General features: G+C 28.5%; 2 protein-coding genes and 1 long non-coding RNA gene across 3 annotated transcripts; 2 read left to right on the top strand and 1 right to left on the bottom strand.

Moving 5' to 3' along the window:
- Positions 1-3,143: 3,143 nt before the first annotated feature.
- On the top strand, positions 3,144-5,539 carry LOC126837636 (uncharacterized). The gene is made up of 6 exons (XM_050571575.1): positions 3,144-3,254; positions 3,337-3,390; positions 3,557-3,607; positions 4,406-4,456; positions 4,867-4,959; positions 5,346-5,539. Exons 1-6 carry the CDS (start codon positions 3,212-3,214, stop codon positions 5,537-5,539), a joined length of 486 nt encoding a protein of 161 aa, XP_050427532.1. The 5' UTR covers positions 3,144-3,211.
- A 6,011-nt stretch (positions 5,540-11,550) lies between these two features.
- On the top strand, positions 11,551-14,261 carry LOC126837632 (uncharacterized). Its single transcript, XM_050571571.1, has 3 exons — positions 11,551-11,586; positions 13,425-13,517; positions 13,913-14,261. Exons 1-3 carry the CDS (start codon positions 11,553-11,555, stop codon positions 14,095-14,097), a joined length of 312 nt encoding a protein of 103 aa, XP_050427528.1. The 5' UTR covers positions 11,551-11,552; the 3' UTR covers positions 14,098-14,261.
- A 6,336-nt stretch (positions 14,262-20,597) lies between these two features.
- On the bottom strand, positions 20,598-22,189 carry LOC126837629 (uncharacterized). Its single transcript, XR_007685594.1, has 3 exons — positions 22,112-22,189; positions 21,717-21,806; positions 20,598-20,721 (listed from the first exon to the last, which is right to left on the bottom strand). It is a non-coding gene; the product is annotated as an uncharacterized LOC126837629 (long non-coding RNA).
- Between the last annotated feature and the right edge of the window lie 481 nt (positions 22,190-22,670).

The raw sequence follows: 22,670 nt of genomic DNA, 5'->3' as shown, positions 1-22,670 counted from the left end.
TTATATAAAATAGCGTAATACATTTGATGTAAGACATTCGTTTTCTTGGAGACTATGAATATTTTGAAAACAATTTGTTTCCTACGCTTGTAGACAGAGTTTTTTAAATACTCACAAAAGTTTAACTTAATCCCTTATTAATAGAATATATTAGAATTTAGTTTTTTTTTCCAAATAGGATCATGTTTTTTTTAATTTCATAATATGTAAACAAATTTTTAAAAAATGTTACCGTTAGAATTTTTATATTTTTTTAACATTGTAGTAAATGTTACATTTTACTTATAATATAAATGGTTGTAACATGATGTATTTGCTTTTTTCAAAGAAAATTAGAGTGAATAAATAAACATTTGGTTCAGTGTAATGTCAAATAATTTAGTCTTTTAAGTATTTTCAATGTATAAAATTATCGTCCACCATTTGTTTTTTGTTTGCATAAATGTGAACAATTGATTACATTGTTACAAAATTTTAATGTTTACCGTGTCTGAATTTAAAATGCTTAAACAGAGAAAATCTTTAATTAATCGTTTTAACTATAACTTTTAAGAAATATTTGAATTTTGAACCATTTTGCACTATTTCTAACTTAAAAATTACGTCGCTAAATTAATTTTTAAAAATAGGCAAATAAGTTCTAAATATGTACCGAATTTTTTACTTTACGCACAAAAATCGGGCAATTAGTAATATTATTTGAGTATTAATAATACAAAACAAGTTCAGTATATAGTGTTTATAATACCAACGAATTGGTTAAAGTTACATATTTTAAATGTTTTCCGGTTTATTAATTAAACTTAACTAATAGGTGTTGTATGACATTAATACATTAACTTGACCTCTAAAGGCTTAGTTCAAGTGTTATATATATCAATAAATATAATGTATAAACTATCTCTTCCTTAGTAAATAGTAAGGCTAAAACACCACTCAGAAGTGGAAAACCTTTCATTATGCATATTATAATATGTTATTATAATAACTGTTTAAAAATATATATAACTATATATTTTTTATTGTATCTGGAAATTGTAACAAATAGAACGGTTATTTTCTTGTTCGTTTGCAGAATATTTTAACCAGAGGCCCAAATTTAGGTTTCAAATTGTAAAATACATTATGTTTTATTTTATACTCTGAATTTCACTTGTATGAAAGGCATAGAAAAGTGTAAAAAAACACAAATCTAGTAAAATATTTTTTTTGGGTCGTATTTACATTAAATTCGTATCGATATGAAAAACCGTTGAAGTATTATGTGTAAAACACACCACTATTTTCATTTTTTTTTTTTAAGGTCATATTTTTTAAGTTTCGCAACGACGTGAGAAACAATTGACACTTGATAATGGTCTATGTACCCAAATTTTTCTTACTATCAAATGAGTTAGCATATATAAGACCTTGGAGTGTTATGTGTTAGACACACGACTATTTTCATTTTATTTAATGTCTTATTTTTTAAGTTTCGTATCGATGAGAACAACATATGAGTAATATTACACAGTGCTGTGTAGAAATATAAAAACAATAGCCTAAACTTTCCTTTACACCTGTATACATGAAATATACTTGCGTATTGCAAAACCTATACCGATTTTACTGTTTCGGGAAAAAAACCACAAAACAAATCACTTTTAAACGGTTGTTTTAACATACAAGTTCACAAGAGTTCTACGAAAATTCCAGAACTAGTAAGTAATTAATGCATTTTTATTAAGTTTTTCTTAAAAACTATTTTTTTATTTTCGTGTTTAGATTTGCGATAAACTTTTAACCACTAGGCTAATTTTATTAATAATATAGTACAGAAATTGTACACCGTGTTTTGTAAATATTTTTAAATTATCATTCAAAATCAGGAAAAATAATTTTAATAAAAATGTGTATATAGTTCAACTTAAATTAAGGAACAATAGGCAAACCTTTAAAAAAAAGTTTTCCAGCCGAGTCTGCAACCACGAAAGAGCATTTTCATGTCTCGTTGAAGCACCGAATAAATGTAGAGTTGTGGTGGAATTATTGATAATGATATAGTATATTAAGAAGCAGTAACAAGCTAGTATATTAAAACATCAAGTTTCTGGCTAATATTGTAGTGTTTAATATTTGGCTTAAAACAATTCATACAGAATTTGGGCCCTTAAACTGTTTTGAAATTATTATTTAGTTCTAATTTGAACGTTGAACGTACAACATATCTCTTAACTCCTATATCTTACCCCTATCCCCTACCCCCTAACAATCACCCCCTATCTCCCACCTTATCTCTCATTCCCTATCTCGTACCCTATCCTTACCCCTAACTTCTACCCTTCTATCTCCCTCTTCTATCTCCTACCGCTATCTCTTTTTTTAATTTATGCCATTAATTTTTTTATTTATGTCAATATATTGTTTAAATAAAAACATTTATTATTAGAGTAGTATTTAATGAGATGTTCTTTGTTGTTATGTAAGATGGAGAGGAAATCATAAACTATGTTTCTGCTACACTCTAAAATTTTCATAATGTAACTACTGCCGTTTTTCCCCTGTACCCTTCATATAATATTTAGATCAGAGACATAACCTAAAATGTGCCTATAAATTAGCTACATCAAGTTATTGGTTTAGTGATTTAGAAGTTATCATTTTAAAACGAAAACCCTCTCAGCTTCGCATCGGAGCCAATAATTAATAATTGAAGACTATGTCTAATACAAAAGGCTATTATGTTTATTATTTTTTGCAGATAAAAATGAAACATTTTTGTGTTTTAATATTACTCGTTGTTGTAAATGTCTTAGCAGATAAAAAAAGTAATTATTGTTTATTTTATTTTTTACACTACCTATTAGGAGTAATTAAAAATCGAATAATTAATTTTTCGCAGTTGATTATAAAAGGGAGTTTGTCTACACAAGTTGGTCATCTTTTTTTTTTGCTATCATATTAACCTTTGATTTTAAATGTTTGCATATATTTATTTAAATTTATTTATTACAGATAGACAAATGAAGCAGATAAAAGGTCGTGATGGTACGTACACTTATTTTTTGAATTTATTTGTTACCTCAACTCATTATTTTCTTATTCTAGCTCTTTTGGTACCGGTAATTACAAACATTGTTTGTGGAACTACACCGATGGGTAATTATAATTATTACAGTATTTGAAAGTGTTAGGTTAGGACTTAAGTACAAACCTCTAAAAAGTTTATGTTATGCAAATTTTAGTGAAACTGTCATATATGTTTGCTGGACCAGGTAATAATTTTTCTCAAATATATGGACGTGTCTGAACATAGTTGTTTGATATAAGTATATAATGTTCTCGTTATAATTTCAGCAAAGGCAATGGATATCGATAAAGGCAATGAAAAATACGAAGAAATACTGCAGCGTAATTACTCTTAAACATTTTAAATTTAAAATCTTTACACAGAAATGCATGCACAATTTATATAAATTCAGATTTTTATTATGTACCAACATATGTACTTCTATAATAAGAAAACATGTACAATAGTGTTGTAAAAATTAATTAATATACTTTTTTTTAATTTTAGAAGGCATAGATTCCCAGAAAGAATTGCAAAAAGAATTAACCACCTCGTTAGGTAAATTTAATAATTTGTCAATACACAATTTCAAAAAATGATAGTCGTTTATTTCTAAGCAAAATAGCTGAAAATTTGATTTGAGTTCTTAAATCTTAAAGCTATATGTTTTTTTACTAGAAGTTTCGATGATTGTTCGTAGTATAATCATTATTCAAATGCCTAATAACTAGTCTAAATAAATGTAGTTTTAGATACTGTTATAGATAAAACATAAAACTGGTTTTCAGTTATTTAATGATTTTGTTACAGGTGTCTCTGTTTCTGAAAAAGGTAATTACGTTAACCACAAAATATAACCCTAAGTTTTTTTATTGTAATTAAATGATTGTGCGTTATTTGTTACTAGGTAAAATACTATTCTTAATCTGAAATATTTTAGCCAAATATGCGTCAATAGGTTTATAGGTCCTCCATAACTTCATTCCTAAGCAAAATATATAGATAGAATGGCTAATAATAGATGAATAGTTTGTTACGTTTTAATTATTCATATCATATTTCATTACCAATATAAAATTTTAAATATTTTTGGCATTACTACCGTGTTAGCGTTTTGAGTTTTGACCGTCAGACAAGTCTTATATACACCGTCCAATAGCAGAAAAGTATATTTTAACAAAAAAATCATTAGGTATTTACTTGCTGCTATCCGTTTGCTTGTTACATTTGAAGATGGTGTCGACCTATTAGTATTAAATAACCACTGTCATTAAGTTGCATATTTTAATTTTATTTATGCTAATTTTCTTATTTGAAACTTTTTTTATAGCTTAACTCATTATTTGTTTTTACTAGGTCTAGTACGTACAGCAATGAGAAAATTTGGTTGGACATGTGATTCAAAGGGTAGTTATTATAATTATATATAAAACATAAAAATAATGCTTTTCAAACCGTATTAATTGTGATAAAAAAATGTAGCGTTGATGTATGAAAATTAGTCAGTGATATATTTTTGCTTAGATGCAATGCAGAATATTATTCTTACGTTATATTTTTTTAATTGTAAAAAGAAAAAGAAATTGTTCAACGGCATATGTGAAACAAACTGTAGTATTATTTAAAAACCTATGGCTTGATAAAGTAGTGAATATTTACAAGGTTATACTTGTTTAATTATTACATAATTATTGAAAAATTACTTACAACTAGTTCATCGTAATAACATTTGAACAACAACTTAATTATACTACATTAATTACATGAGAACTTATATATTATTTTTGTAACACACGGTTTTTTATTAAATTATACAGATGCATTTGCCTTGACTGGCTTTTTAGAAATTCAACAAGAGAGAATAAGCCTAACTAGTGAAGCTATAATTCTATCTATGAATCTTGTATTAAGTAAGTATTATATCAATTTGCAATAGTTTAATTTATGTTATACGTATATACGTATACAGGGTGTTCGACAATGATTCGACAAATTAAATAACTTTTGTACTAGTGAATATATTTAAGATTTTTTTTTTTATTAATTTATACTCATTAGCGCTATAAGCACCGCGTTTTTTTTTTGCACTTAACTATTTTACTTTCAATATAGCCAGTTTATTAAGAATATTTTGCTGGTCGATAACCAGCTTTGGATAATAACTTTTTAAGTTACTAAAGGTTAAATGGGAGGTGGAGTGCGGTAGAGTAAGCGCGTAGAGCTATTTTTATCAGCATATAAGACTAATAAGTTAAAAATTGGCAATTTTTTAAGTATACCTATTTTATTTTTATAGATCCAGACTATACAAATTATAGAAATTCTAAACTGATGTGTCGTTTGAAGGGTGTGTACAGAAGTATATTACACCCAGATGAGTTTACAGTAGAAGCTGAAGTTGTTGATGATAAGTGTCATCTAACTGGTATAGACAACAAATTACACGAAATCAGTGTCTTTGGGCTTGACCTATCAGAAACACATCATTAATATAGTAAAAAGATTTCACTTGCTTTTCAGTTATTTAAATTTAGATCACGAATCTTATTGTTAACTTATTCAAAATTATAAAAAACTATTGTTATTATATTTAAATTATTATTGCAAACCTCACTTGTATCCAACTTATCAAATTGTATGTATGTTATAATAAACCGTTTTACTCATGATTATAAACTCATTTGTTGCTTTTTATCTGTACACAGATTCAATAATAAGTGGTTTTGAAAATAGGTTTATATCTTTAAATCATCCTCTTTAATAGCTTATTATAATCCATTCAAGCCTGTCTTCATAGTTTAAAGTTGCCTTTTATTTGACATTATTTATTTCTACCCATTTCTTATTCTCTGGAGTAAACAAGTACACATTATAGCTTGTACAAAGCACGTCATAGGCAATCACATGTTCACTATGCTGTTTATGATATCCATATATAGGCATAGTCCGTTTATACCGATTGTCAAGAAATAAAATACCAAATAGTAGAAATTCAGTTGTAAAAGGAAAAAAAATGTTATCAATAATATTACTTATGTGTAACTAAATGTGTAGGTATTTAGTGAAAATTGACATTTATTTCATTTAAGTTGCGTTTGTTAACAGTTAATTGTAGTTTAATCATAATATAGATGAAAGCACAATGGACACTGATAAGAAAATTACATGTATTTTTATGGAAACTCACAATTTCGAAATAAATGTCAAGCAGTGCAGCATTTAAATGGGAAAAGTATAATAATCAGCAATGTATGTTAGCTGGGTATTTTAAAATAACGGGTATTTAACACGGGTCTTATACAGATTAATTGGAGAAAGTGAAAAAAATCAAATGCAAAATTAAAATTACAAAATCATCCTATTCAAATACTTTCTTTTAACTTAAATGAACTTACCGAATAAATCATGTTATACCATTCTGTACTTGAAAAAAAAATTGTATTATATTTACTATTGAGTGCGTTAGTATATAAAATACTTGATAAAAACACACAACTATTTTCATTTTTCTTACCGTCCTATTTTTTAAGCTCTCTATTGTGCATTCTTTGGAGCCATCAAACACACATTTTTTTTTAAACAAAAACTAATTAAAACTTGATTATTATTTAAAAATTGTTTAAAATAAAATAAATACAAAAATCCGTTTTGAAATGTGTAACGTTTAGAAATGGCTAACCTGAACGGATCTTTTGGAAGAGTAAAATTACTCACAAGATCTGGATCCATTTCAAGACTTTAACAATTTGAAATGCAACACTTTAGGATTTCTTTCTGTTCTGCGATTTCGGAAGGTATTATATTATTTTGGTGTAGACTCAAGACTAGTTTATTATTTTACCGAACAAACACAAATTGAAGTAACACAATATTACAAGAATCGAAAAACGTATGCTTCTTGGTGAGATTATTAAACAAATTTAATGTATGAAAGTAAATTCCATTCTGTACTAAAAAAAAATTGTATTTTAATTTTATAATTTAATACTTAAATATTTGTAAATAAATAAAACTATTTCGATTCACTCGACTTTTAATTTTCGATTATTCACTATCTGTACATTAAACGGCGCAATAAAAGGGCAAAACAAGTACATGCATGTAAACTGTAAAGAAGCATCAAAGTTAAACATTTTTACAATAACAACTGACTGAAAGTGCGAAAAAATATTCCATTTGTGAATTGATTGAATAAATAATAAACTCATTTAATGCTATTAATTTTAAAGAAAGTCTAGGCAGCATAGGAGATTATTTAAATTACTCTTTTTTAAGAAATTTGAAGAAACAGAACTACCCTCAAATTATGGGTTTTTCTGAATAACATAGTTTAGACTACTGTATAATTCTTTTTTTTTCACCTAATATAGTAAGGTACACTTGAACAATTTCTATTAGTTTCGGGCAATTAGTAATATTTTTGGAGTATTAATAATACAAAACAAGTTTAGTATATAGTGTGTTATATTACCAACGAATTGGTTAAAGTTACATATTTTAAATGTTTTCCCGTTTATTAATTAGACTTAACTAAGAAGTGTTTTATGACATTAACTTGACCTCTTAAGGCTTAGTTCAAGTGTTATATATCAATGAATATAATGTATAAACTATCTCTTCCTTAGTAATTAGTAAGGCTAAAACACCACTCAGAAGTGGAGAACCTTTCATTATGCATACTATAATAACTGTATAAAAAAATATATAATTATATATTTTTTATTGTATCTGGAAATTGTGACAAATAGAACGGTTATTTTCTTGTTCGTTTGCAGAATATTTTAACCAGAGGCCCAAATTTAGGGTTCAAATTGTAAAATACATTATGTTTTATTTTATACTCTGAATTTGACTTGTATGAAAAGTGCTTGTATATTACAACAAACGATAAAGTGTGTAAAAAAACACAAATCTAGAAAACATATTTTTTGGATCGTATTTACATTAAATTCGTATCGATATGAAAAACTGTTGAAGTATTATGTGTAAAACACACCACTATTTTCATTTTTTTTTTTAAGGTCTTATTTTTCAAGTTTCGCATCGACGTGAGCAACAATTGACACTTGATAATGGACTATGTACCCAAATTTTTCTTACTATCAAATGAGTTAGCATATATAAGACCTTGGAGTGTTATGTGTAAGACACACGACTATTTTCATTTTATTTAATGTCTTATTTTTTAAGTTTCGTATCGATGAGAACAACATATGAGTAATATTACACAGTGCTGTGTAGAAATATAAAAACAATAGCTTAAACCTTCCTTTACACCTGTATACATGAAATATACTTGCGTATTGCAAAACCTATAACGATTTTACTGGTTCGGGAAAAAACCACAAAACAAATCACTTTTAAACGGTTGTTTTAACATACAAGTTCACAAGAGTTCTACCAAAATTCCAGAACTAGTAAGTAATTAATGCATTTTTATTAGTTTTTCTCAATTACTATTTTTTTATTTTCGTGTTTAGATTTGCGATAAACTTTTAACCACTAGGCTAATTTCATTAATATTATAGTACAGAAATTGTACACCGTGTTTTGTATAGATCAGGAAGCTAACCTAAAATTTGTTTTATTTTGCCAAATATTTTAAAATTATCATTCAAAATCAGGAAAAAATAATTTTTAAAAAATGTGTATACAGTTCAACTTAAAATAAGGAACAATAGGCAAACCTTTGAAAAACAAAGTTTTTGAAATCTATACACTTTGTTTTGTAATTTGATTAACGCTCTATAAATAATTATTGTTATATATTATTGAAATACGAGTAGTACACCTTTTTATTCGTGTAGTATATGAAGGGCACAGGGGAAAAACGGTAGTAGTCACATTAAAAACATTTTTTTTTTCAAATAGTTTTTTTTTAATTATGCCATTAATTGTTTTTATTTATGTCAATATATTGTTTAAATAAATACATTTATTATTATAATAGTATTTAATGAGACGTTTTTTGTTCTTATGTAAGAGGGAGAGGAAATCATAAACTATGTTTCTGCTGTACTCTAAAATTTTCATTATATAACTACTGCCGTTTTTCCCTTGTGCCCTTTGTGTAATATTTAGATCAGAGACATAACCTAAAATTTGCCTAAAACTTGACAAAATATTTAAAAAGTTTCCTTCGATATCAAGAAAAAAATGTTTAAAAATTTGTATATGCTTCAAATTAAAATAAGGAAAAATAAGCAAGCCTTTAAAAAATGAATTTGTTTTAATTTAATAAGTTTACTAAAAATGTACATTTTATTTTGTAATATGATCAGCGCTCTATAAAAATCATTATTTTAAAAATAGTCCAAATAACTGTCAATTGATATGAAATATTATTTGGATTTAATGCTATCAAATAAAAACACTTCAAACATTTCATGTTTTGTAATTCACACTAAGCATAATTTGATGTTAACATTGATGCAAAGCTGAAAAGATATTTTTTTTTCAACGGTGTGTTTTTATTAATTTTTAAAAAAAGTTAAATAAGTTACCCCTTTTCCTTTAAAATCAAGATAACCCTCAAACCTTAAAAGTATGAAGCTCTATAAATTATTTTTAAAAATAATCAAATTAATTCCAAATTTGTATTGACTAATTTATTTTATTTTGACCATTTTATCTGAGAAATACCTCTTAGGTACAATTTCTTATCTACAGATAATCTACATCAAAATATTGGTTTAGTGATTAAAATTAATTATTTTTAAACAAAAACCTTTCTCAGTTTCGCATCGGAACCAATAATTAATAATTGAAGACTATGTCTAATACAAAAGGCTATTATGTTTATTATTTTTTGCAGATAAAAATGAAACATTATTGTGTTTTAATTTTACTCGTTGTTGTAAATGTTTTAGCAGATAAAAAAAGTAATTATTGTTTATTTTATTTTTTACACTACCTACTAGAGGTAATTAAAAATCTAATAGTTAATTTTTTCGCAGTTGAATATAAAAGGGAGCTTGTCAACACAAGTTGGTCATCTTTTTTTTTTTGCAATCAAATTAACCTTTGACTTTAAATGTTTGCATAGATTTATTTAAATTAATTTATTACAGATAGACAATTGAACGATATAAAAAAACATCGTAGTGGTACGTACACTTATTATTTGAATTTATTTGTTACCTCAACTCATTATTTGTTTATTCTAGCGCATTTGATAACGGTAATTCAAAACTTTGCTCGTGAAGATAAACCGATGGGTAAATATAATTATTACAGTATTTGAAAGTGTTATAGTTAGTTACATACCTCTAATACGTTTGTGTTATGCAAATTTTAGTGAGACTATCGTATATGTTTGCTGCACGGGTAATATTTTTTCTCAAATATATGGACGTGTCTGAACATAGTTGTTTGATATAAGTATATAATTTTCTCGTTTAAATTTCAGCAAAGGCAATTGATATGGATGAACGCAATGAAAACTACAATAAAATACTGCAGCGTAATTACATTACTTTACAATTGCTTGAACATTTTAAATTTAGAATCATTACATAGAAATGCATGCACAATTTATATAAATTCAGATTTTTGTTATGTACCTACATATGTACTTCTATTTTAAGGAAAAGTGTACAAAAATGTTGTAAAAATTAATAAATATTTTTTTTAATTTTAGAATGCATAAATTCCCAGAATGAATTTCAAAAAGAAATAAACACCCAGTTAGGTAATTAATATAGTAATTTGTTAAAATAAAAATTTCAAAAATGATTTTTAAGCAAAATCTATGAAAATTTGATTTGGGTTCTTAAAGATTTATGTTTTTTTACTAGAAGTTTCGATGATTGTTCGAAGTATAATCATTGTTCAAATGCTTAATAACTAGTCTAAATAAATGTAGTTTTAGATACTATTATAGTTAAAACATATAACTGGTTTTCATTTACTGTACAAATATTTAATATTTTCGTTACAGGTGTCTCTGTTTCTGAAAAAGGTAATTACGTTAACCACAAAACATAACCCTAAGTTTTTTTATTGTAATTAAATGATTGTGCGTTATTTGTTATTAGGTAAAATACTATTCTTAATCTGAAATATGTTAGCCAAATATGTGTTAATAGATTTATAGGTCCTCCATAACTTCATTCCAAAGCATAATATAGATACAATTGCTAGTTACGTTTTAATTATTCATTTCATATTTCATTACCAATATATTTTGAGTTTTTCTTGTATTTTGAAAAATTTGTTCAAATTTTTTTGACATTACTACCGCGTTAGCGTTATGAGTTTTGACCGTCAGTCAAGTCTTATATACACCGTCCAATAGCAGAAAGTGAATTTTAACAAGAACCATCATTATTTACTTGCTGCTATCCATTTGCTTGTTACATTTTAAGATAGTGTCGACCTATTATTATTAAATAACCCCGGTTATTAAGTTGTATATTTTATTTATATTTATGCTAATTTTTTTTTGAACTTTTTTTATAGCTTAACTCATTATTTGTTTTTACTAGGTCTAGTACGTACAGCAATGAGATGTTTGCCTTGTACAAGTGTATCGATTGGTAGTTATTATAATTATATGAATCATAAATATATATATATTTTTTTTATTTATTATATTTTAATTGTTTCAACATAATCTTGTTTTTACAATATATTACTTAATAAGTTACATAATTAGGTAGGCATAATAGAGTAAAAAATAATTTATAAATTATTTTAATTTAGCAAATTGTACATAAATTATGAGTTGTTTTAATTAGGTCATTAATCTGATGATACCGATGATGAAGATGACGATGTGATTCTGGAGGTAGTAAGATATCTTGTGGGAGACGTGGCTTTAGTCGGCGGTTTTTGGTTCTTTTCCCAATTTTGAAGTGAAGGGCTCTTCTATTGTGTTTAGTTTCGAATGAAATTTTTTAAATTGTTCATTTATCCATGTGGTTAGGTATGGTATTCTAGTGTCGTTGTGGAGTTGTGTGTTTCGCATATACCATGGGGCTTTAAGAGCTATTCTGAGAAATTTGTTTTGTATCGTTTGTAATTTTGTAATTTTTGTTTGGGATGCGGCTGCCCATATAGGGCATGCATATGTTATTAAAGGTCTTATTATTGAAGTGTATATTAGTAGTGAGCATTTGATCTGAAGTGTAGAGCTGTAATTAATTAGGGGGTATAAGATTTTCAATCGTGTGTAGGCTTGGTTTAATTTTTTATTTATGTGCATTTTCCATGTTAATTTTTCATCAAGGTAAACTCCAAGATATTTAATTGATTGATCTTTATTGATCCATAATATAGGCTGATTTTCGATTTTTAATTGAGGTGGATTTGTATATCTCTTTAAGGTAAATATTTTCGCTTCGCTCTTAGTTGGGTTAAGAGCGAGTTTGCATTTTGTAAACCAGTCTGAAATTTGGTCCAAAGAAATTTGTAGATCTGATATTGAGTTTTCGAGATTTTTATGTTGTGTTATGATAACAGTATCGTCTGCGTACATGGCTAATTGGCATTTTTGTGGAACTGGGATATCATAGCAATAAATATTAAATAAGGTGGGGCCAAGGACTGACCCCTGTGGGACCCCTGCTTTTGTCGGGTGTTCTTCAGAGGTATCAGTATCTATTCTTACTTTAAACGTACGGTTTGTGATAAATGATGATATTATATTATATAGATAGGTTGGCAGTTTTAGTTTTGTTAATTTGGACATGAGGCTTGGTGCCAGACCTTGTCGAAGGCCTGTGCAACGTCAAGAAAGCAGTGGTTGTGTATTTTTTATTTTCAAATCCAACTACTATTATTTCTGAGATTCGCTGTAGTTGATGACAAGTGGAGTGGTGAGGTTTGAAGCCGAATTGGTGAAGTGGAATAATTTTTAGGTATGGTTTTAATCTGTGTAGCAGTATCCTTTCTAATAGTTTGGAGAGGGTAGGTAATCAACTAATAGGTCTATAGCTATCTGGTGAACTGTTTGGTTTTCCAGGCTTGTGAATTAAAATCATAAATATAAAGCTTAAAAAAACCGTAAAAAAATGAAGCGTTTAATTATCTCTATGCAAAATAACCAGTGATAAATCTTTGCTTAGCGACAATGCTGAATATTATTCTTACGTTATATTTTTTTAATTGTAAAAAGTAAAAGAAATTGTTCAACGGCATATGTGAAACAAACTGTAATATTATTTAAAAAAACATATTGCTTAGGGAAGTAGTAATTGTTTACAAGGCATATAATTTTTAAATAAGTACATAAGTATAGGAAAATTACTTACAACTAGTTCATTATAAGAACAGTTTAACAACAACTTAATTGTACTACATTAATAACATGAGAATTATATATTATTCTTATAAACTATTTTTTTAACACACGGTTTTTTATTAAATTATACAGATACATTTGACTCGATTAGCTTTTTAAAACTTGAACAAGAGAGAAAACAACTAATTCGCATTGCTGTACAACTATCTATCGGTGTTACACAAAGTAAGTATTACATCAAATTGCAATATTTTAATTTATTATATATATATATATATATATACAGGGTGTTCACAATGATTCGACGACAAATTAAATAACTTTTGTACTAGTGAATATATTTAAGATTTTTTTTTATTAATTTATACTCATTAGCGCTATAAGCACCGCGTTTTTTATTGCACTTAACTATTTTACTTTCAATATAGCCAGTTTATTAAGAATATTTTGCTGGTCGATAACCAGCTTTGGATAATAACTTTTTAAGTTACTAAAGGTTAAATGGTATGATGGGAGGTGGAGTGCGGTAGAGTAAGCGCGTAGAGCTATTTTTATCAGCATATAAGACTAATAAGTTAAAAATTGGCAAATTTTTGAATATACCTTTTTTATTTTTAAAGGTCCCGACAGTAAAGATAAAGACAATTTTGAAATGATATGTCGATTGAAGGGTGTGTACAGAAGTATATTACACCCAAATGAGTTTATAGTAGAAGCTAAAGTTAATAATGGTAATAAGTGTCATCTAACTGGTATAGACAACAAATTACACGAAGTCAGTGTCTTTGGGCTTGACCTATCATAAACACATCATTAATAAAGTAAAAAGATTTCACTTGCTTTTCAGTTATTTAAATTTAGATCACGAATCTTATTGTTAACTTATTCAAAATTATAAAGAACTATTGTTATTATATTTAAATTATTATTCCAAACCTCACTTGTATCCAAATTATCAAATTTTATGTATGTTATAATAAACCGTTTTACTCATGATTATAAACTCATTTGTTGCTTTTTATCTGTACACAAATTCGATTCTAAGTGGTTTTGAAAATAGGTTTATATCTTTATACTGATTGTCAAGAAATAATATACCGAATAGTAGAAATTCAGTTGTAAAAGAAAAAAAATGTTATCAATAATAGTACTTATGTGTAACTAAATGTGTAGGTATTTAGTAAAAATTGACTTTTATTTCAATTAAGTTGCGTTTGTTACCAGTTGATTGTAGTTGTATCATAGTATAGATGGACAATGGACACAGATAGGAAAATTAAATGTATTTTTATGGAAACTCACAATTTCGAAATAAAGTCAAGCATTACAGCATTTAAACTTTCTTTTAACCTAAATGAACTTACCGAATAAATCATGTTATATTAACAAAATATTTTAGCATATTTATTGTTTAATTATTTAATATAAAACAAGTTTAGTAAATAAAAAATAAATTTCATTATGTACTTGAAAAAAAAAATTGTATTATAATTTTTATATAATACTTAAAAATGTGTAAATAAAATAACTAGTCCGATTCACTCGACTTTTACTTTTTTTTATTTTCTGTTAATCTTTAGTGGTCGTATAGAGAAAAGTGTTACCTATATTAACACTTCCGAGGAAATCATTCCAAAGGGGTTAAGGGCATTTTTATTTCTCTAGTATAAAATAATTCTTCATTAATTTAATAGAAAATAACGTAGTTTTATAAAGTTTCTTACTCATGAATACGTTATTAGTATATAAAATACCTTGTAAAAACACACAAATGTTTTCATTTTTCTTACTGTCTTATTTTTTAAGTTTCGTATCGATGTGAACAACAAACGAGTACACTGTGTACACAAAACACTTTTCTGAATCAATACATAACCGCATAGACAGTTTTGCAAATTCGGATTTTAGCACACAATAATGCGTTGAAAAATAACACAATTTTTTGTAGTCGCTCAACATTAAACTCCATTCAGGTTATGTTACCTCTAACACTAAGTCTCTAAATGATCATTGTTAAAGAACCGTATCACCTGAATATTTACATAGACCTTTAATAAAGGTAGAAAAATAAGAGGAGGAGGAATAGATTAGATTGTTCAAGAATTTTTTTGTTGTGAAAATAAAAGTTCCCGAGTGATCCCAGTGTACGGTTGTTGTGTGCGGGTACTGAACCGGCTGCAGTAGGGCTTAAGACAAAAAAAAAAGTAATAATAATAATAACCGACTTTAACCGCTTTGCCGAAATTTTGAGTCGCTAAAGTGTCGACCCAAAAAATAATAACAAACACACAGATGTCGCACAATAACCGTCATTAGTGCTGTTGTTGTATTAACACATTTCGCCCGTTTTCGGGGTCTTCATTGACATTAAAAACATTTTCAGTGGCATTTTTTTTTGTTCATCCCCAGACAAAACCGACACGTGGGCTCAAGTCATGTGTGGTTTATATTCCCCTTGGCCAGCAGCTGACGGCCGCACCGGGTACGGTTTATAATTATTATTGTATCCAATGACCTGCACGCCGTTGTGTTTTGTTGCATCCCAATGTTATTCCCAGCCCAATCCTCTGCTCGCAATAACCAATAATGGTTTTATTTTATTACCCACTGGTCAGGGTGATTCGTTCGACGCAAGCCACTAAATTCCTTTTGAAACAATTTTAATTTTGTAATTTGTCCTATTAAGAACATTTTTTTTGATATACTATGAAAATACTAATCTGGGAAGATACTAACATTTGTAATTAATTTTTACAACAAGAACAATTTGCTGAAATTTAAAAAGCTACACTCCAAACTGGTTATTGACCAGTCAACATTTTTTAATAAATTATTAATAAAGTTTCAATGATCTGGAATTAGATGAAAACATTTAAATATATTCTCTATTACAATTATTACCATTGTCCATTTACTGTAATTCTAAGGATCCGATTTAATCAAAATCGGATAATTGCCTTTGTTAAATTTTTATAAGAGTGTTCTTCGATGCTTCGAGCAGATAAGGTACTGTTTTCACAATGATTGAATGACTAATTTACAACGAAGAAATCTATTTATTTCTCACACAGACCATATATTGTCAATTAATACTAAATTAATATTATTTACTTATCTAATAAGTTCAGTAAACATGCCTCCTAAAGTAAAATGTAAACAGCTTTTCGTATAGTTCATATTGAAGCATATAGATACTTACTATTGTGATTCAATTCAATTTTTTTTTTTTTGCCATCGCACCATTAAGAGTTAATATTGAATATATATTCAAATATTCGCCGCGTTAGTTTTTTTTTGTTTTTTTTATCGTTAAGCTTTTATCGCCGCTATCTATCTATCTGCACTGTACATCTTCATCTCGATCACGGGAGATGACAAACGAAAAGAAAAGACCATTATTAAGAATCTAAAGGGGTCGCGACGGAAAAGTATAATCACTTAATCACTTTCGGGTTTGCAATGAAGTTTTTCTACGGTGGACGTTATGTGCTAATATTTATCCTGCTCAAAGCAATACTCTGCCAATAGCGATAAAATCCAAAAGAATGCAGTCGAGCATGGCGGAGACAGAGCATATTGGGATGTAAGAAGTAACACTCGGATCTACAGGAATTATAACGACTGAAAGTCATTAAATCAGTGTCACATAAACAGTTAAAACAATTTTTCCCATATCTGTTGGCTGTGTTACTTCACTCTCACGTGTTGCACATGCCTAGTTTCAGCGAATTTCCGTAGTAGCATACCAGATGAGATTGGATACTTTCTAATATATAATAATTATTGCAATGCAAACGGCGTTAATGCAAGTACCGAGAGTACAGCCAATGATTACACACCGAGTTCGTGTAGACCACAAATAACCCCAAATTCGGCGAGCAGCATAATATGTTAAATTAAAAATCACAAATGATCCTTTACACAGATTTTGTTCAACGGTGAATGGTACGGCGCGTTTCGCAACCGCGACCATAATAATTAGCGGATGATTAATTATAGCGTTATTGATTTTACATTAACTACTCTATATACTATTCACGCTATAACAGTATCCATTATGCGAACGGCCGTTTTGTGGAAAATCGTCAAAAGCAATTTGTTTTGTACAATATAATAATATAATATATGTATAACTCACACAACGGTTGTGGCTGTAGAACGCATTAGTTAATAAATCCTAAACAAACGCTGCCACTGACTCTATTAGTATGCAATAGTACAGGAATCGCTTTTGCCTTTTTTGCTTTTCGCTATTTTAATTATTAACATAGTATTATATATTTGTATGTACACGATATAGTGGCAAACATCTGCAAAGATAGCTACCACGGCGTGTAATGAAACAAATTAATTTAAAAAAGACCAACCAAAATAAACATTTCATTAAGCTACATGAAATGTATATGACCAACCGGCAGGCACGCACAAAGTATGTTGTATAAAGCAAAAAAAATGACCGGACTGAAATCAAACAAACATAGTATTATGTTACCCGCAAATACTATAATTTATTTAAAATTAAACCACTTAAAATTCCATCTATTGAAGCAACGAAAACGTTGCAGTGTTATTTATGGGCACGCAAAGCAAATTTAATTAAAAATTACCAACCAGAAAGACTAGGAAATTTTAAAGAAAATAGGAAATTTTAAAAAAGCTAGTAACGTTGACAAACATGGTTGCTATTAGACAATTCGAATCGTCGTGAAACGTTGTAAACGATTAATATTTAAATAATTGAAAACCAATCGTTTTTGTCATGGATGTGTCTTTTGGCTGGGGGTCAATAAGAAAATCTGTGCATCACGCTGAACGTTACCGTAGAACATATGTGCTTGTAGCGCAATCTAGCGGTTGATAAATAATCATCTGATAAGAGATGAGAGATAAGATAAAAGAGATAAGAGATTAGGTACTCTAGCGGTTGTAAGTGATTATTTATTAGAGATAAGAGATTGGGTACTCCAAAAAAGGTACTCCTAATTAGGTTATAATGATATAAGGATATATAAAGATAAAAGGATATATTAGGATATATTAGGATATATAAGGATATATTAGGATACATTAGGATATGTTAGGATATACATAAGGATAGTCGAATGAATTTGTTAGTTAGGCACTTACTTTCCTGGCGAACCACGAAAATTGATTTATGAGAAATGTTAAATATTGATACTGCAATTTGGTTTTTATCACCGAACACCATGTTGATGGAGATATGCGATTACCTAGTACGTTTAAGCCATGCCAACGTCCTAGGCCGGGAAATACTTCACAGCCCGTATTATCATTATTATTATTATTATTTAGTTCAGTACAAGCTACAAAAGCTCGTTTCGCGTGCAAATGTTTGGCTTTTTGTACTCGGGTGGCGCTTATCTCTCCAATAACAATTGTCGATCAATCACTATCGTCATCATCATTGTCGGCCGATATAATGCAGTGTATGTACACAAAAACCGTGTACATTATACTATTATGCACGCCGGCGTGTGTTGTGTATAACACACAAACACACACGCACGGGTATAATATTAATAGTAGCTAGTATATTATACTTTATTGTTATGTATATATGGCCGCGTTTGACGTGACTGATCGATGGAACTCGTCTGAATAATAACGGCAGGTCCCGGCGATTAATAAAATATACACAAACACCTGTTCGGTTGTACACGACCACGACTAAGCCGGGGTGGATGTTATTTATTATTTTCCGGCAAAACTGCCATTAAACGAGCTTTACCGCGGTTGACGTGTGTTCAGACATTTCCCGGAACAATAATTATTATTGCAATATGATACTACATTAGCTGCGACGTCTTAGTCATCGCGTTCCCGAACCAAGTATAGGTAAATCTTCCCGACACGCAGGTGGCAGCTGTACAAAATCAATCATCGAATATCTTGACACGTTTTTGTTTCACGCCATAAGTCTATTACATACATTTTCAATATATTTATCCTCCGGTAGACTATTGGTTCGTTGACCACGCGTTTATCCACGTTTCACATCGGAGCATCGTGCTCTCTCTCTTCTCTCTCTCTCATCAGGCAGCTAATTCAGAGTTTCTCTGAAATGACAATGGAATAATTTTACCGCGGGTTCCTTTGCGCTCGACATCATGTCACATCGTATAAAGCCTATAAAACCCATAACCAAACAATCCAAAATCACTCGGCAGCTCGACCATTATTATAATCGACTGTAGTGAGATAATTACTTTAATGCGATTGGATTTCACCAGAAAACACATTAATAATATGAACATTACCGACAATGAAGTTACGCCAACGTTTTAGTATCGATATTTCGTTTGAAGTTCAAGCTGTCTTCTATTGAAAGAAAATAAGGCACTGTGCGACCGGATAATAAAGTCAAATGACAAGAATAGAACACAGTAAAGGCGGTTTAAGCTTCGCTGTATCGATTGGACTCGTTCGTGCGACGACGAGGGACAAAAAAAAAAAAGACACCTACGGCGCTTTGGTCTAATGAGTTCCTGAAAAATATACTGCAACGGGGTTGACATTTTTTTCCTATATTTTTTTTGTCGACCTCTTTTCTTACATACTGTACACGCCTCGCCATTGTTAATTGAATTCACCTGCCAGTCTGAGAATGCTCGGGGACATTCGAGTAATTGTCGCAGGCAATTCCGTCCGCCGTAACAACAGCCAGAATTATTAACCACAAAAAAAGGAAAAAATTCCACAAAAAAACTAGACACGTTGAAAGTGAATTCCCGAACCCGTTGTTAAAGCCTATGGACGGTCGGGAAATATACACTCATGTTCCTGGCATGAGGTCACGTTAATCCGTGCTAAGTCTGAATGAGGGAAAAAAAAGTTTTAAAAAAAGACAACTAATATAAGCTATAAAGATTGGTGGTTGAGACATAGGGCTTAAATGGATTAGATTAAGCCAATAAATGGGTTGAATGAAAAAAATCAAGAAACTATTTTCAAAATATTTTCTCACAGAATCAAATTTGTACAATCCGATAAAAATCAACAAACGAGTTTATAATCGTAAACATTTATTACATGATACATTAAATTTGACAATTTGGATAAAATACGATTTGGAACAATTATTTTTATATAATAACTATAGTATTGCATACTTTTTAATAAGTTAACTCTAAGATTCCCAGTCTAAATTATAATAACAGCTTCCAAGTGAATACTTTTCACTATATTAATGATGGTTATTTTCTAAGCTAAATCACAAACTTTCATTGTGTAACGTGCCCCAAAGCAGGCATTGTTTCCTTACTTTTGTCTATAGATATAAATAGGCATTTGCGATCACCATAGCATTTAATTTTTATTACATACGATTCCGGGTGTACTATACTTGCGTGGAATCTTATTAGCCGACAATTCTGGTGAATATCTTCGAAATCTTTATCGACGTTATAGTCTAAAAAATTAAAAAAGCTTTATTTAAACATTTTCCAAACTTAACTTACTAGATATTGCATTTATTTATTGTGTAAGCCATAACTAACGCTCGTGTATAAACACAATATACAAATTGTCCGTATTTAACAGCCATGACTTTCTCAGTCAATGACTTTTTCAAATGGAGATAAAATGACCGGACACACTTTTATATCATAATCTATTATTCATAAAAATTCTATAAAATGCACCTTAAAAAAGCAAACCGTAGTTTGTTTCATAATTAAATTCATTAAAAACATACAGACTTTTATATTAAAAATAAAAAATTGGAAATGGAAAATGACGTTTTGCCTTGTTGAATATAACTTTGTAGTAGATTGTATGAGTTTTATTTTAAGAAAAATATATGGAAATGGTAGAAAAATATTATATATTTACAATTGACCACTTTATAGTCATCTTGTATTAAGTTGTTTGATAAAAAATAGGTTATTTTCTTGGTATATTGTTGTAAATAAATGTAAGTGGTGGATAAATGTATTATATATTTACAATTGACCAATTTAGTCATCACTTATTAGGATAATTGATATGAAATAGGTTATATTGTTGTAGATTAGATTGTGAAAAAAGAGGTGTTGAAATGTGTTGTTAATTGACGATCACAAAAAGTTCATTGGGCATTAAAGAAAAATAACCAAAATAAACAATTAAACAACAACCTAAAATTGAATACACCAGTCAACAACCACTTTCCATAGTTGTCATATTTAGTTTTGTTACTTGAGCAGTAAAAAAAAAAAACAAAAATGTGTTATTGTCTATGTTAATTAAATAGAAACGAATAGGTGCCTTCAGACAAGAGGTAAATTCAAAATGATGCGAAGAAATTAACATTTCTATTCTGCCATTTAAAGTTCTGGGAACTTTCAAGTTCATCTGAACCATTTTTCAGAATATGTCTATTTATAAAATATAAATGTGAATATTACAATTTAATATAACACTTACGTGCTATGTACTGGAGCATTTTTTTTGTAACTTTTCCAGTTAACTCTCTTCTGGCTTTTCCAAGTTCTAACAATTCGCGGTCTTTAAAATCTGTAAAAAACAAAAAATTACCGTGTTCATGACAAAAATATAACACATAAAAAAAATGTATTGCTCGTGTTATTAATAGAGTACATAATACATTCAATGTAATTTGTTTGTTCAACTTTCCTTATGATGAACTGGTAGGTAGTAATTTGTCTATACTTGAAACTGAAATAGGTTTATGAGGAGCATAATGAGAAGTTTCATTCAAGGAGTCAGTAGTTGTTGATATTCGAAATAGATATTAAAAAAAACTAACAGACTTGTAAATATTTATTGTTAAAACTAAGTATATGCCTTTTAATACTCACTGCTTTTAAGTCCAGAGCAAATGGGTCTTTTAAATTATAGTACTATTTGTTTTGTGATTGTTTCACGTATACCATTGACATGAACAATTTTTTTTGTCAGTTAAAAAAAATATAGTGTAAGAACTAAGCATACACGGTATTGTTGTATGATATATCGCTGATAAATTTTATAGAGGTAAATCAATGCTGAACTTTTTTATATTAATTCCAATACTGTTATATACGTTTTTTTATTTATGTTTTGTATAATTATTCTAATTACCTATTGATGCAAACCCTAATTTATTCTTGAAAGTGTGCAATAAACCTAGAATAAAAAAAACAATTATTTTAGAAAGTTTCAAATAATACAATAAGAAAATTAAATAAATATAAAATATGCAACTTAATAATCGTTATTATTTAATAACTAATGTTGACACCAAATTAACTGTTTGCTGTTGAACAGTGTATATCATATAAGACTTGATTTATGGTCAAAACGCTCCTGAAAACCTTCTGGAGCAAATTTATCAAGAAACATGAAAAATGTTTTAGTGTATATTTAAATGATAATATT

This window comes from Adelges cooleyi, unplaced genomic scaffold (genome assembly GCF_023614345.1).
Source record: "Adelges cooleyi isolate 19-005CV unplaced genomic scaffold, UGA_ACOO_1.1 ACOO_flye_CR_arks_rails_tigmint_CR_PRNA_263, whole genome shotgun sequence".
Classification (NCBI taxonomy): domain Eukaryota; kingdom Metazoa; phylum Arthropoda; class Insecta; order Hemiptera; family Adelgidae; genus Adelges; species Adelges cooleyi.
The sequence above is the reverse complement of the archived record's forward strand: the minus strand, read 5'-3'. Positions and strand labels throughout refer to the sequence as shown.

What these genes read in the sequence shown, in the direction of transcription:
- LOC126837632 (XM_050571571.1), top strand. Translation starts at nt 11,553, where the DNA reads ATGAGATGTTTGCCTTGTACAAGTGTATCGATTG. An exon ending in TTGTACAAGTGTATCGATTG is followed by an intron (nt 11,587 to 13,424) that starts GTAGTTATTATA and finishes TAAATTATACAG; the next exon opens with ATACATTTGACTCGATTAGC. An exon ending in ATCTATCGGTGTTACACAAA is followed by an intron (nt 13,518 to 13,912) that starts GTAAGTATTACA and finishes TTATTTTTAAAG; the next exon opens with GTCCCGACAGTAAAGATAAA.
- LOC126837636 (XM_050571575.1), top strand. Translation starts at nt 3,212, where the DNA reads ATGCAAATTTTAGTGAAACTGTCATATATGTTTGCTGGACCAG. An exon ending in ATACGAAGAAATACTGCAGC is followed by an intron (nt 3,391 to 3,556) that starts GTAATTACTCTT and finishes TTTTAATTTTAG; the next exon opens with AAGGCATAGATTCCCAGAAA. An exon ending in TTGGACATGTGATTCAAAGG is followed by an intron (nt 4,457 to 4,866) that starts GTAGTTATTATA and finishes TAAATTATACAG; the next exon opens with ATGCATTTGCCTTGACTGGC.